The sequence below is a fragment of the Rousettus aegyptiacus genome, unplaced genomic scaffold (assembly GCF_014176215.1).
Source record: "Rousettus aegyptiacus isolate mRouAeg1 unplaced genomic scaffold, mRouAeg1.p scaffold_m13_p_7, whole genome shotgun sequence".
Classification (NCBI taxonomy): domain Eukaryota; kingdom Metazoa; phylum Chordata; class Mammalia; order Chiroptera; family Pteropodidae; genus Rousettus; species Rousettus aegyptiacus.
Genome location: NW_023416310.1, coordinates 109383301 through 109398994, shown reverse-complemented (window position 1 = coordinate 109398994; position 15694 = coordinate 109383301). Strand labels below are relative to the sequence as shown.

At 45.2% G+C, this 15694-nt stretch overlaps 1 protein-coding gene across 1 annotated transcript; it reads right to left on the bottom strand.

Annotated features, from left to right (window-relative positions):
- Nucleotides 1–570: 570 nt before the first annotated feature.
- Nucleotides 571–4259, bottom strand: RNF187 (ring finger protein 187). The gene is made up of 5 exons (XM_016128461.2): nucleotides 4232–4259; nucleotides 2827–3452; nucleotides 1574–1666; nucleotides 1164–1385; nucleotides 571–870 (listed from the first exon to the last, which is right to left on the bottom strand). The coding sequence occupies exons 1-5, from the start codon at nucleotides 4242–4244 to the stop codon at nucleotides 868–870; spliced, it is 957 nt and encodes a 318-aa protein (XP_015983947.2). The 5' UTR covers nucleotides 4245–4259; the 3' UTR covers nucleotides 571–867.
- Between the last annotated feature and the right edge of the window lie 11435 nt (nucleotides 4260–15694).

The following is a 15694-nucleotide window of genomic DNA, read 5'->3' as shown; positions in this document are numbered from 1 at the left end:
TTGCTTGGACTCATCTTTAAGATGACATTGGCACTAAGTCACAGGTTTTGCTAACTTCATGTAGTAGAGAAGCTATGAAGCGAAGAAAGCCAAGAGCATGACAAGATCAACAGCACACTGCCCTACTCCCCTGCCCCAGGCGAAATGCCGGGGTCAGCGAGGGACTAAGGAGGAAGTGAGCATGGCAGGAGGACACACTGGAAATCGAAGGGGAACAGAGACTCGAGGTGAGGTGCATGGGGTGCTGACTGCCCAGACCCACAAGGACCCGGGAGGCTGTTTCTGCTCATAGACCTCGAGCTGTGGGTAGTTTGTGAGGGACACGCTTGTCCAGGCCTCCAGCAGAAATGACAAGTTGAGCTGCCTGCCCACCCTCCCCATCCAAGCACCCTGCGCCCCGCTTTCCCTTGACACTCACCCTAAATTTAACCTTAACTCCTATGTCTAATGCTCAGGTGGGGGTCTGCGGGCCTCGGTGCAATTAGCCCATCACAGGCAGCATTTAAACATGGTGGGCACCAGGTCTGGACAACCCAGCCGCCAAGAGCGGTCATGGAGACTCCAGGCAGATTTGACAAGACTCAGTGTCAGCGACAACTTTATGAAGAAACATGATAGGACACAATCGCATTACCGATCCCACCTCCCTCCACTTCAGGACTCCATGGTGAGGCATGTACAGCTGGGAAACAGGAACACCCAAGGAAAGAGAAAACAAGACACTGCAGAGGGGACAACCCAAGGAGGCACCTACAGTATGCAGCCCACATCAACACCTAGATGGAGACCCTCCCTGGTCCTGAAGGAGGCAGATGAAGGAGCTGCTGGGGGCTGGGCCAGGGTGGAGCCAGCTTCCTCTGCCAGGGATCACTGCAGGGAAAGAGAGAAAGGGGAGGGGGGAAAAAAGGAGAAGGGAAGCAGGTAGACAAAGGAAGAGGGAGAGAAGGAGTGCTGTCCTGGAACCCAGGCAGCCAACACTCCAGTCCCAACAACCAGACATCCCCCAAGGCTGAAGACACACCCCCACCTCCCCCCTCAGAATTAAAACATGAAAACTGGGAGGTCTTATGAATTTTAGCCCCAAAGGGAGGCCTGGCCTGGCCTTAGGCCCTCTCCTAATAGCTACTCCAGAACCTGGCCCATAGGGCAGGGCGGGGGCCCACCTGAAGCAGCATGCTGAGGCCCAGGTTGCGATGCCTCCGCTCAAGGTCTGACAAGGCCTGCAGTAGAGACCTGAACCTCTCTGCAGGGTCTGCATCCTCATCCTCAGGGGACCCCTCCTCTTTCTCTGCCTCCTGCAAGAAGCGCTCCTCCTCCTCTACAAAGAAGGTCCGCAGCTTCTTGTAGTCAGTCAGGGCCTTCTTCCTGCGATCCATCACGTGTCCCTGCAGAACAGACAACAGGGAAGGACACCTATGTCTTCAAACTACACCCAGAACCCCAGGCCCGCACTGACCGCCTAGAGAAGGTTTGCTGCAGAGGGCTCAGCTTTGTCCCAAGGCCCTGCCGGATGGGGTCAAAGTACATACCTCCAGCCCCTCGGTCATGCGGACCCCAGGCCGACCCCACTTGCCTTCCATACAGCAGCAGCAGACTCGGCCTGGCCGTGTAGGTCCCGTGCATCATTCAGATCTTTCCTCATGATCTCCACGGACCCCTTGTTCTCCTGGTGATAGACATTTGTTACCAGGTGGGCAGCCACACCTGAAGGTCTGGAACACACCACCCGAGCCCAGTCCAGGGGACACTGCACCCCATGCAGTCCACTAACAGTATGACTATCCAGAAGGCCTCGCACAGAGGTCCTGGCCTGCCAGACTCATGTAAACAGGCTACAGGTATCAGAGAGGGTCTGAGCAACCTCACTAAGCTTGCTGCCAGAGAAACCCTCATAGAAAAACTCTTACTAAGGATCCAACCTGATAACCGAACATGAGAGTTCTCTGTTGTCACTGGTGTTACTGTCACCAGCACAGAGATGGAGGTTGGTGTCTGCCAAAAGCACAGATGCCTCAACTTTTCAGAAGGAATGGCACTGGCAGGGTCACTCTGGGAATCCCAGATAAACCGGCCCATGGCCCCTTTGGGGTGAACACAGGCACAACCAGGGCCTGCCCAGCACTGGTTGTGCACTGACCAGGTGGGTGGGAGGATCCCCCACCGCAGCAAAAGAAGGGCCCAGCTCCAGTCTGGCTGGCCGTCTATTCTCATAAATAAAAACAAGGGCGGGTCCCCAGCTCTTCAATTGATGGTGGGTTTCCACCCAGGGTCAGATGCCACATACAGTGCAGGTACGGTACTGGAACTGAGTAGGTAGGTGGAGGGACCCCCGGAGGGCTAAGAAGAAATGAGAAAGTAAGAAGGTAGAAAGGTTTAAGCACTGCACCCTGGACTACAGAGGAGCTAACAGCCTTATCTGCTAGACAGAGACTAATGGGGGCTACGCCGGGGAGGGTGGAGGCCGGGGCAAGGTGACGTCATGCCCAGAGGCGGGGCAGTGAGGCGCCAGAGGACAAGGCATGGGGGCGGGGCCAGCAGCAGGACGCAGACCGCGTGTGGGAGAGGATAGACAGTCCAAGGAGGGAAGGCTAGGATGAGGGGGAGGGCCACAGACGCCTTCTGGGGATGAGGGATTGGGCACAGTCCAGGGGGTAGGGGCTGTGGGAACCGGGTGTTGCCCGAAGGATGAGGAAAAGGTATAGGGTGCCGTCTGGAAGAGGATGGGGAAGACAGGCAGCAGGATTTGGAGGCTCAGGGTACCGACAGGGAACTGGGACACGGGTTGGGAAGGGGAAGGCAGCGCACAGAGGCGCCGCCCGCGCACACCTTGCCGCGCAGCGCCTTCCTCCAGCGGGGCTCCCACTCCGGCGGTTCGGGCCCCGCGGCCATGCGGCAGGCGGCACACAGCGGCCCTCCGTCGGCGCGGCACAACAGCTGCAGCGCAGCCTCTGAAGCCGGGCCATCGCGTGCGGGCGCCGCGGCCGCCTCCTCGAGCGCCAGCAGGCGGCGGCTGAGCGGCGGGCGGCAGGGCTCCACGGCGCGCTGCCAGCAGTCGTCGGCGCACTCGGGACACGGGAAGGGCCCGTCTTCCTCCGCCCAGAAGCGCACCACGCACGCCCGGCAAAAGCGGTGGCCGCAGTCGGCCAGCACCGGCTCGCGGGGCGCGCGCTGGCACAGGGCGCAGGCGGCCTCGGCGGGGCCCGCGGGGAGCGCCAGGGCGGCGGCCGGAGCCCTCGGAGAGGGCACGGGTGGCAGGGGAAAGGCCGGAGGGCGTGAGCCGGGATGGAGACCGCGGACAGAGCGCAGGTTGGAGAGAAGGATGGCGAAGGGGTTTTGCGAGGCAGGGACGGCGAGGCGCTGCACGCACGGTCCTGTCAGCGGTATACTCCTGTCGCAAGTCCTGGCGACAGCGCTCCACTCTCCAGCCCGTGGGCCGTCCACGTCGTCGCACCCTGAAATTTTCAGGGATTGTCACTTGCCCCATAAATAATTCACGAGCGAGAAGGAAAACACATTTTATTACTACTTGGAGCCCATTTTAAAAGTGTCTTTTGTAAGCTGCTAGGACCTGGGCTGCAAGCACCCTATCGACACTGCGGCGCAACGCCCGCGGGGGTGGGGGCGGAACTGGAGGACGTCGTGCGTGTCCCTCCCGCAAGCAGCAATTCTGCATGCTCTGCCCCGCGCAGCCCTCAGAAATGGACTGTCTTCCACTTCCCACTGCATAGAGGACTCCATTGATTCACAATGAAGGTGTCACTGGAGACCCAGAGTTACAGACCCCAGGATGTTTGTTATCATTTATTTAGCAAAAACGACACAAGTTTTGGGGAAAAGCAATCTTATTTTGAACACAACAAAGCACGCAGTTTAAAAAAATTAAAGCGCTGTACTTACTACTATGTAATTTAATTTTTTAAATGAATTCTAATTCCACATAAGTGTAAAATCTTCCAAGGTAATTGGTTTGGAGAAACGTTTGTCATATTACTACATGGAAGAAAATAAAAATGTGAAAATGCCAATAAGAGGGAAGCAGATCCGCACATCATAGTAGCCATAAATTTGAAAATCTGTGCATGAGAGGCTAGAAAGGAGGGAATGGCAAACATTGCTGTGTAGCAGTCTCTGATTCTGCTCCCAACTAGGATATATGGGATTTTTCTGCCACACCAAGCAACTGACACCAGCTGAGTGTCCTACAGTTTAACTCAGTTCTGACATTACCTACCTGGAGACGACATTAGATCCCACAGGTGAAACGTTGGGTCCTGTAAGACTGCCCCACCTTTCCGCCTTCAGCTGATAATGTGAAATCCAGGTGTCACCTGTGCTTCCAAGCAAGAAGCTGTAGAGTGGAGTTTCCCATGAGCCCCTCTTTGGATTCCATGCATTTCCTAGAGGAGCTCACAGAACCTAGGAAACCGTTTTTGCTAAATAAATGATTTGCTAAGTTTTCTTAGCAAATCAGCTTATTAGAAAGGATATAACGCAGGAACAACCAGACAGAAGAGATGCACAGGGCAAGTATGTGAGAAGGGGCAAGGGTCTTCCATGCCCCATCGCGGTGCATCACTCTCCCTGCATTCACTAACCCTGAAACTCCCCCAAGGTTTGGGATATTTATGGAGACTTCATTACATAGGCACAATTGATTAAACCATTGCCCATTGGTGATTGATTCAGTCTCCAGCTCCTTGCCTCTCCCCTGAATCAGGTGAGTGGGACTAAAAGTTTCAACCCTCTAATCACCTGGTTGGTTCCCCTGGCAACGATCCTCCATCCTGGGGTAGGGGTGGGAGGTTCCAAAATCAATTATTTAACACAAACTCAGGGGTTTATGTTATGAATAACAGGACACCTTTATGGCTCTCATTACAGGAAATTCTGAGGGTTTTAGGCTCTGTGCCAGAAACAGTGGACTGGATGAAGACCAAATATATATTTATTATAAATCACATCACACCTTCCAAGACAAATTTGAAAGAGTCACCTAGAATTTCTCCCTCCACCCTCCCCTCTCCCTTCCAAGCTCTCCTCTGCACCCTCCAGGTGCAAGATTTAGCCAGGTGCTACTTGCGAACAAGGGTTGGGTGGAGAGAGAGCAAGAAAGGTGTACTTGCTCCCTCATCTGCCTCTTCAACCACCCAGAAAATTAACCCACTTGAAGGTCAGAGGCCAAATTGGAGTAGATGAAGGTCAAGATTGTTGCTTGGTATTACATTTCATAAACACCCACAAAACAATAGGACACTCACTGGTCTCTGGGTGTCTTGGTGTTAGGGAGATAGTCAGACATAAGAGACAAAGGAAAAAAGACCCAGTCCAAAGAACACCCCATTGGTAGTTAGAGAATCCCTCCTGCATCACAGGAGACAAAGGACATGAGGGCCATAAGCTATAGCTGGTTTAATCCAGCCGCAGATGCTTGCACAGGAGGTACTATGCTAACCTGACTACAACCCCAGCCTTGTTATACCATCATTATAATATCATAGCTATACCCAGAAGTACGTAAATCTAATTATAACAGACTGAATTCTGGGTAAGCACATGCCCACTAGGCAAAGTGTCAATCAAAATGACCTCACGTGCCAATCACTTAGGAATGCCTTTGTAACCACTCATCATGGCCCAAATATAATACGGACTTTCTCACTTCTAGGTTGTTAGGGCTCTCTTCCCTGAAAACTCACCCCTCCCTTGGGATATACTCTATCTTTTATTTCTTTTATCTTTTTTATATCTTTTATCTTTTATCCCAAATTACAAAGGGCTACAGCCTTTCTTAGCTTGGCCCATCTCCTTCTAAATTATACCTTTAATAACTCTTTTTCTAAATCTCCCTGACCTGTGATTTATTGCTGCATCAGCGGGGAAGAACCAAGGAAAAATACTAATTGCACTTCTGCATCATTACACACACACACACACACACACACACACACACACACACACACACGCAACTGGGGCAACACCAGGGTTCAAATTGCCCCCAAATGGTAACAATGGTGTTTGAATTCCCATTGCAATTGTTACCACACCCAGATTTTGCTTATAACTTTTTCTTTGATTCAAGCTGATTTTGCCTAAATAATGGCATTGTGACTCGCTCTTTTTTCCACCCTTATCTTTCCACCTTTGGATGCCTACTCTTTTAACCATTAAGCCATTAAGCCTTGGGACATAAGGTTCCAGCTAGTGTCAAATCTTTGAAGAGTAAATCCTCAGGTCTATGATCAGGATAACAAGAATTTTTGGTTAAACTAAAAGAATATCTTGGCTTTAGGTATGTTTCAGCCCCAGACCCATCAAGGCAGAATAGCCCCACTGACCACAGGACCAGATGGGATGATGCCATAGGTGATTCCAGAACAAGACATGATGATCGATCACCCCAGCCCCATCCAATCAGTAGTAATGTAGGGAGGAGGCAAGAGAATAAAAAAATGTTAATCAAGCACATTCAGAGACGCAATGTGCTGATCAGCCCTGCAGCCAGGCCAAGCGGACACCTTCAGAACAAAGGAAGATTTCTGCTGAATTTCTAACAACCCATTCACCACACCTGGGAAGGGGAAACAGGAACCAAGAGTCATTCTCTATGGCTAAAACCATAGGGAACCTATGGCTTAAAAGCTAGGAACTGCCAGCAGGCCTTTCACTATATATTTTTACCTTTTCACACTACATATTCTTCCCCTTCCTCACTGTATGTTCATATCAAAGGAAATGGGAACTAAAGAATTACATAGAAGCTGAATTCCCTGAACACTCAGGGTCCCTTTCGGTGCCTTCCATCTGTCTCTCTCTGTCTCTCTCACTCTCTGCTTCTGAGAGGAGACCACACTGTCTATGGAGTGTTACCTCTTTTCTAAGAAACTTTCTTTTTGACTAACTTTGGCATGTGTGTTGAATTCTTTCTTCATCCTCCACCAAAGGACCCTCTTCTCTCAGTGCAGGGCTTGGTCTCCCCCCACCAACTTGGAGAAATTTGCCCTGTCCTCCATCAGTAGTACCCACATCCCAAACTTCTTTAGTATCCATGACTAAAGATTTTCCCTGTATAATCTTGCCGCTGGACACGCAGCAAGGTTTTTGAGAAGCAATAGTGTTGCAGAAAAATCAAACCGGTGAGAAACCAAGCACCATTCGAAGAGTTGGAGAACTCAGGTTTATTATATCAGCAGTCCCAAAAGAGCTAGCACTCTGAAGATCTGGACCTTGAGCTCAGGGGTAACTGTTAGGTAGGCGGAGGGAAAGGCCAGCCAGATGCCTACCTGGAGACTTCCCAGCTTGATATCAGAATCCAGATCTTCCAGCTGGACATGGAAGTCTGGAGTCCAACTGATACGGGCCGACCCTAAAGCCCTGGCGCCACCACCCTAATCCGGATGCTCAACTAACATTCGGTTAACCTTCCCCGATTCTATACCCTACCCCCACATAACCCCATATAAACTATGCCTTCCTGCCCCAAGGCGCGACTTCTCTGGCCCCTCTCCTCTCGGGACCAGTGAACTTCACCCGGAAGCCCTCTCCCAATAAAGGCTTGCTTTTAAAACTTCTCTTGGCATGTCACACATTTACCTTACAGTAACCTTACTTTTATAGGACTTAACAAGTAAAGGCAATACATCTGTTATCTAGACAGAACAAGCAAAGGGGAGGGTAAGTCTTCAGTTGATCTCTAGGTCTCCCTGCCCTTTGACCTATGCAGCAAGAATGTCTACAGAAGCAGAATAAAAAGCTGATTACGAGGTTAGCCATTTGAGTGGAAAATTCCTCCTCAATAGCTCCCCTATGTCTCAGGTACTTGCAGCTCTCTAAAATAAATCTTGCTTACTTTGCTGCAAAACCTGTATGCATCTCATTCACTTAGACATGGATAGGCAGATAGACCCCATTAACCAAGGAACACACTAACACCCAAGAACTAAATAAGGGAATACATCACCTCGAAAATAGATAACTCCCAATTTTTCTAGGTTGTGAACCACCGATTTCTCAAGATTCCATTGTAAGTGGATTAATATAAGATATTTGGGGATTAAATTGGCAACCATGAAAAAATCTATTTTCTATGAAGGTAAAAAAAAAGTCATTTTTTTTTTAAAGGCAATAAAAATATAGAGCACTAGAACAGAAGTAGAGGATTCTGAGGACTATGTGAGTACACACCACCCCTAAAATCTGTCACTTTGGCAGGAGGGTTATTTTGAGCTAGAGGCAAATGACAACAAACAGATGTGGAAAGAGATTCTCCCAGAGCTTCCCTTATCTGACTAAAAGCAGAAACTTCTGATAAATGAGAATTGCTATTGTTTGTGGTGTGATCAAATCTAAGACCCTAAGAGCCAATTGAGATGAATTGTGAGCTTTTATTAGCCCGCCAGCGACTGACTCTCTACCACACAGGGTTAGAAAAGATCAGTCCTGAGCCTCCAGATGGGATACCTTAAAAAGCCCCAAAACCCCCTCTAGCAAGCAAGCAGGTTTACAGAAACAGAGGCTGGCCATTAACATATCTTTACACAGGATAACTACACCCTTAACATTAGCATATCTTTGCACAGAATGTCTCCTAGAACTACACCCTGTTTAACATTAAACAATGGAAGCAGAAGTTGGCCATTTGAAAATTTTCCACCCTTAACACTATTACACCCATCTCCCTGGGAAGTTTTCTGGCTGTGAAGAAGGGGGAAAATTGATGCCCAGATGGACCTGCACTAATGGCTTTTATGTTCCATTGGCTTCCTAAATATTTACCTCCCCATAGCTTGCCACCCTTGAAAAACTAAAACCCTTTTTCTTTCTCTTTTCATTTCCCTACATATATATCTTTTGTTGAGATGCTATGTAAACTCTTAACTGATGCAGAACATGCAAATTCCCCCTAGTGGCCCTGCACTGAGAGAAAGGGGCTCTTGACTGAGCACAGGAAAAAAATTCAAGTGCACACCAGAGCTAGAGTTGAAAAGAAAGTTTATTAGAGAAAGACGGAGGAAAAGACCAAGAAAGAAAAAGCAAAGACAAAAAGCAAGAACAACAAGTAAAGACAGGAAGCAGAGACAAAAATCCGAGTATTTGAGTATTCGGGGAATTCAGTTTATATATCACTCTTAGTTTCTAAGAATTGCAGTTTAAAGATTTTGTTCACCTCTTTTCCTTTGATGGTATGAGCACACAGTGTGAAAGGCATGAACATTTAGCTTCAAAAGATAAGAAAACATAGCAGGAAACGCCTGCTGGCTTTCTACGCCTTAGATCCATAGGTTCCCTCTGCTTTTAGCCATAGGAAATGGACGATTGTATTTATTTTGTATAGGGTGTGACAAACACTCTGTTTTCCTGTTTTCCCTTCATAGCATGGGTAAATGTTTTGTTAGCAATCCCAGCAGAAATCTTTCTTTGTTCTACAGGTGTCTTCATAGTCTTGCTGCAGGGCTGATCAGCACATTGCAGTCTCTGATTGTGGTTTGATTTAACATTTTAGTTCTCTTGCCTCCTCTCTACATTATTTAGAGCAGAAGCTCACGGGCTCCATATTGGCCAACACAATATTTAACTATTTTCCTTTCTACCCTGCAAACTCCTGCTTGTGCATTTCTTTCAACCGCTGCGTGGAGGCAGACAGACTCACATATTGGGGTTCAGTATCATTACTAAGAGATACACTTGAAATCATTGTGGTTATGATATTATAATTTATAATAAGAAATATCTGTTTGGTCTGCCTCTCAAATATAGCTCTTAAACCCTTGGAATTTCCTGTAATGAGGTTTCCTAAAGGTGTCTTTTGTTACATAAATGAAGTGACTTTGGAAAGCCTCTAAGGAAGGATGCTGGTCTCCAGGGGAGCCAGCCTTGTGATTAGAGGGTTAGAACTTTCGGTCCTACCCCTCAGCTAGGGTAGGGGAGCCGAGTTTGAGATTGAATAGATCATCAAAGGCCAATGATTTAATCAACCCTGCCTAAGTAATGAAACCCCTGAAAACACCTAAAAGGATGGAGTTTGGAGAGCTTCCTGGTTAGTGGACATGTAAGGATTTGAGTTGAGTGACATATTGGGAGAGGGCATGGAAACCCCTCATCCCTTCCCCATACCTTGCCTTATGCATCTCTTTTCATCTGGTTCTTTCTGAGTTGTATCCTTTTATAATTAAGTGGAGATCTAGTAAGTTTCTCTGAGTTCTGTGAGCCGCTGTGGCAAATTAATCAAACCTGAGGAGGGGGTCATAATAACCCCTAACCTTTAGCGAATTGAACAGAAACACAGAGAACAACCTGGATTTGTCATTGGTGTCTGAAGTAGGAATGGTCTTGTGGGACTGAGTGCTTCACCTGCGGGGTCTGACACTATCTCCAGGTAGAGTAAGAATTGAGTTAATTGCTTGCCAGTGGGGAAGGGGGGAAAGAACATCATAATTGGTGTCAGAATTGGAGTGGTTTTCCTCCACATTTCCCATGTGCAAATAAAGTTAAAAGTGGGATCATGAGTGTTACAGCTGACATGTGTTTCAGGATGTTCAATCCAGCCTATGTCTTACATACAGAAAGCTGAAAATCACACACTCAGGTGATACACCTACAAACTGCAAGGCTACCTTAAATAAAGTCTTCTTCCATATTTCCAGTTGTATTTTTCTGCTTCATGAAAAATTATTGTCTCACTTTAGGACTGAAGGGGGTAAAATCAGAATAGATGTATTGGTGATTAAACAAACAAATTAGAAGTATAGAAAGAAAAAGGTGGATAGCAAATACAAATTGCAATTACAGTATTATCAGTGAAAATAAGTTTCCAGAATTTTCTAGGTTTTCAGAATAATACACTTGAAAAATTGTTTTTAAACCTATATTCAATCCTGATATGTGTAACAGTGTAAAAGTACATTTCAATAACATCTTCCTTGTTCACATCTCCCCTCTTTATTCCGGCCATGACTACTTTGGAAAATATATTGTTACGGTTATTGGTATCAATTTCTCAGTAAGTCAGCCCCAAGGACAGGGCAGAGAGTGATATCTCCTGGCACCAGCTGCCTAGGAGAAAATAGCCCCCAAGGCTCCTAAGAAGAAAAATAAAACAATATTGCCAATGGAGTATAGATAACAAAAATAACCGCCAACATCTGCTTTTGTAATCTCCTTACTTGCATAATCAAAGCCCACCAAGACATAGTTTTAGGTTTTATAAGCTGCCTCCTCCGGAGGCTCAGGGCTGATTCTCTAGTGGGGAGAATTAGTCACCAGCCAGCTAATAAAGGCTCATAATTAATCTCAATTGGCTCCATGGGTCTTAGATTTGAACATGCCACAACATAACTACTACTGCAGATATGGGAGGTGATGGTTGGAATTCAAAAAGTCTTCACTTGGAACTGAATGGATGGATTACTTTTGTAAATGTTTCCTGTGTGCTTTCTGTGGTTGATTATAGTTCCAAAAGCTTGAGATTATTGTTATTTAGCTCTTCAATATCTCTGCTTTGTCCTTGATTTTGCAATGTGTGTGGGACCGGTTTTGGACTCTGTATCAGTGCTAATTTCCCTATTTCCACATGAGTTTCAATGAACTGGTACATTTTGAGGGGCTATGAAGTGCACGTATGCCAAAGATGATTATCTTGACTTCATCTAGTATTCACTGTACCAGAACGTAGTGTCCTTTGTCATTTATGATCATTTTTACCTTAAATTCTACTTTGTTAGATCATAAGATATAAACATGGTAGAAAATTTAAAATACCAGAAATACATAGAAGTTATATTGAAATTACCACCCATCAAAATGTGTGAGACCCAAATAAGCTGTACTTAAAAGGAAACGTGTTTCTTTAAGCTCATATATTGGGAGCAAAAGAAAAAAAGAGGAGCTAACCATTTCATTGGGCTGAATTGCATTCAAGCAAGAAGACAAATTTAAGTGTTGTAGTCCTACCCGCTGGAGTCTATCAACGTGACTTCATTTGGAGAGGATATTTGCAGATGTGATGAAGTTAGGATGAGGGTGGGCCCTTATCCAACAACTGGTGTCCTTATAAAGAGGGAAGTTTGGACACAGACAGACACAGGGAGAGAGGCCATATGAAGATGCAGGCAGAGACCAGAGTGATGTGTCCACAAGTCAAAGAATGCCAAAGAGTGCCAGCAACCACTAGAAACTAGAAGACGCAGGGAGGACCCTTCCCTAGAGCCTTCAAAGGGAGCAGGGCCCTAGATTTCAACTCCTGGCTTCCAAAAACCATGAGCGGATAAATGTTTATTTTAAGTCACCCAATTTGTTGTTATTTGCTATAGAAACTAAATACACCATTCAACTCAATACACTGAAGAAAGAAAAGAGTAAACCTAAGTAAACATGAAGAAAGAAAAAAAACATAAGAGGAGAAATCAATTAATTAGAAAAAAAGAGTAGAGAAGATGAACAAAATGAAAGCTGGCTCTTTGGAAAGATCAATGATTCCTAGACCTCTGGCCAGCCTATTTGAAAAAGAGAGAGAGAGTGAGAGAGAGAGAAAAACATTACAAATTAAACTTTTATAATCTACCATCGTATATTTAATGCAAGGAAAAATTACTTTTGTAAGGCTCAGCATTCAATGTGATAGTTAACAAAGAAGAAAATGGCAGCAACTGAGCTACAGAGTAAAACTTTCTTAGCATTATAAAGGGGAAATAACTCTAAATATAACAGTTTTTTTCACAGGAGAATTATGAACGTATTTTGTTCATAATTCAAAAGTTATTTGAAAGCCTACTTGAAATACATAAACTTCTAGAACATAAATTTGCAAAAGAAAATGAAAAGGTCAAACCGATGAATCCATATCAGGACGATTGAAGTAGAGTTAGAGACCATCCACCTCCAATAGTGCAGAATCCAACTCCACGAAGGTAACAGACAAAAAATTATGAGAAATAATGTGTTACCTAGAGACAGGGAAGGACTTCTTAAACAAAACTCAAAAGCACAAAACTTAAGGCAAAAAGTGGAGATTACAGCAGAATTTAAAATGTCCATTTCTCATTGACTTTCCGGTTCTTGGTTTCCCCAAAATAGAAATCAAGAGGAAACCTCAGAAAAATTTCCAGATACATTTTATTAAGCTATGTCCCAGCAGAATGAAGACAGCATAGAGGAAAGGAAGGTACTTGCAGCTAGCTTGGGCACTGCTGGCTCTGCTTGGCTGCTTTTTTATAAGCACAAAGTGGGCTTGCACAAAGGGCTTTTTGAAAGCAGTAGCTTTCTTGACTGGCTATTTTCCTGGTAACCATGTTCGCACCTGCACTGCGGGTCAAGATGGGGGACTGCTCAATATTACCACCCCAGGAATATTCTGTAGTGGTCAAACCTTGATAAACTTCACACATGGAATAGTAGTTTCAACATCTGTATGAAGGAGATAAAATCAGCCATTTCTTCATTTTTGCATAGGGAGTGATGGAGTGGTGGCATTCCTTTACCTGGGCCCAAGTCCCTACACTTGGGATTATTTACTGAAGGATATTTTGAGCAAACTTGTCAAATTGAACACAAGATTGAAGGCAATATATGAATTATCTAAAAACCTAGAAGGGATTCACATCTAGGAAATGCCAGAAACGCTCACAAATCAACAAGACAGAAATAGTGGAAATATAAGCAAAGGCTATGACTTTGTTCATTGAAAAATAATATTGACTAGGTTTTTTGTCACCAAAATGATTTATTCTGGAAAAAGAAAGTGTTGTAACCCAATGCATACAGATATAAGCCACATGCACATACAAGCCTGCGTGCCAAAATTGAGAGGTATTCATAGAAGGGAACAGTGAGAAAAGAGAAGGAGGAGTTGGAATCATAGAGATTTATTATAAAAACAGTTTGTAGTAAAGTTCATAAACTGTAAGGTTCTTGCATATCAAGTTCTTGAGTATGAAAACTCTCATAAGCCCTAGTTCTTTCCCTGGACCCTCATGATTGATGATATTTGCTTAAAATTCTAGTCTTGGTCAACTTCAGCTACAGACTCAGGAACCCAAAAGGTAATGAGCCTATGTGGCTATGCTTGCTCAAGGTCACTGGTCATCAGAGAAATGTAGATTTAAGTAGCAATGTGATACCATTTTGCACCTTAATTAGACCAACAGAAAACAGAAGCCATCTAATGCTGAGACAGGCAAAGCTGAGACAGGCAAGGCTGCCAGAGAGAAAGTGGACTGGGATGATGCTTAGAAAAATCCACTCTCCCTTTTGTGTGTCTTCTCTATGCTCACACAACTAGCACACTCACATATTTCTGACACCAGATATGTGGGGGTTTTCACACACCAAGCAATTCTGCAATACCAGCAGGGTATCCTACAATTCATCTCAATTCTAGCACTGTCTACCTGGAGATAACGTCAGACCCCACAGGTGAAGGGCTCAGTCCCACAAGACTGCCTTCTCCCCTGACTTCAGACACCAATTGCAAATCAAGGTCATCACTGGTGCTTCTGACCAGAGGTTCCCACAACCCTCTTCTCAGGTTTGCTTAATTTGCCAGAGAGGCTCACAGAATTCAGGAAACCAGTTTACTTACTGCTTATCAATTTATTATAAAAGAATATGATAAAAGATACAGATGAACTTCCAGATAGAACAGGTGCATAGGGCAAGGTATGGGAAAGGGGCGAAGAGCTCCCATGCCCTCTCTAGGCACACCCCTATCCCCAAAGCTCCATGTGATCACCAACCCAGAATCTCTCCAACATTTGGGGAATTTATAGACGCTTCATTAAGAAGGCATGATTGATTAAGCCACTGGTCATTGTTGATTGATTCAATCTCCATTTCCCTTCCCCTCGCCTGAGACAGGAGTGTGGGACTGAAAGTTCCAATCCTCGAATCACATGATTGGTTCTCCTGGTGACCAGTCCCCATGCTTAGAGGCTTTCCAAAATAATATAACGAAAGACCCTTAAAGGCTCTCATCGCTTATGAAATTCAAAAGTTTTATCTATTTTTTATTACAAATAACAAAAATCACAGGCAAGGGCTCTGGAGCCAATCTGGCAGAATTCGGTCAAACTAAGCATTATGAAACATCTTGACCCCTGATTGTTTAATAGGAAATTTCACAAACATTACTGAACAAGGGAGTACGCTCAACACACAGCAGAGCCAAACACTGAACGACAAGTTTTTCATTATAAAAATTAAAGCAGTTTATTGTTAGGGTGCCAAGAGAATATCTAGCCAGTGCTCAAAATCCAAACTCCCCCATGGTTTTTAATCAAGGGTTTTTAAAGGCAGAGATTGAAGGTTAGAGGTTAGGGACCGAGGGCAAATCTGATTGGTTAGTTCTTGTATAAGCTTCAGTGGTTTTCCTTAATCTGATGAATTTAGTTCCTGATGTCTTCTTGTTAGGTGCCTTGGTCACTATGAGGTGATCTAAGCATGTTGACGCTAAGATATGCAAGATATCTCATAACTAAGCATCTTGTGACCATTATTATTGTTCAAGCTATCATTGTTCTGTGCTTAACTAGCTACATTTTTCTATTATCTCAAGCAAAGTGTACTTTTAAACATTTCTGCTAGAATTTACTTGACAAGCGGGCCTTCAGTCATCACTAACACATTTTATAACCTTTGACTATAAGTGACTAACATACTTTCTTAATCTTTGACTATATGCTATGTGACAACCAAAGCAATTAAA

What these genes read in the sequence shown, in the direction of transcription:
- RNF187 (XM_016128461.2), bottom strand. An exon ending in GGAAGGCGCTGCGCGGCAAG is followed by an intron (nt 1,667 to 2,826) that starts GTGTGCGCGGGC and finishes GTCTATCACCAG; the next exon opens with GAGAACAAGGGGTCCGTGGA. An exon ending in CTGCTGCTGCTGTATGGAAG is followed by an intron (nt 1,386 to 1,573) that starts GCAAGTGGGGTC and finishes TCTGTTCTGCAG; the next exon opens with GGACACGTGATGGATCGCAG.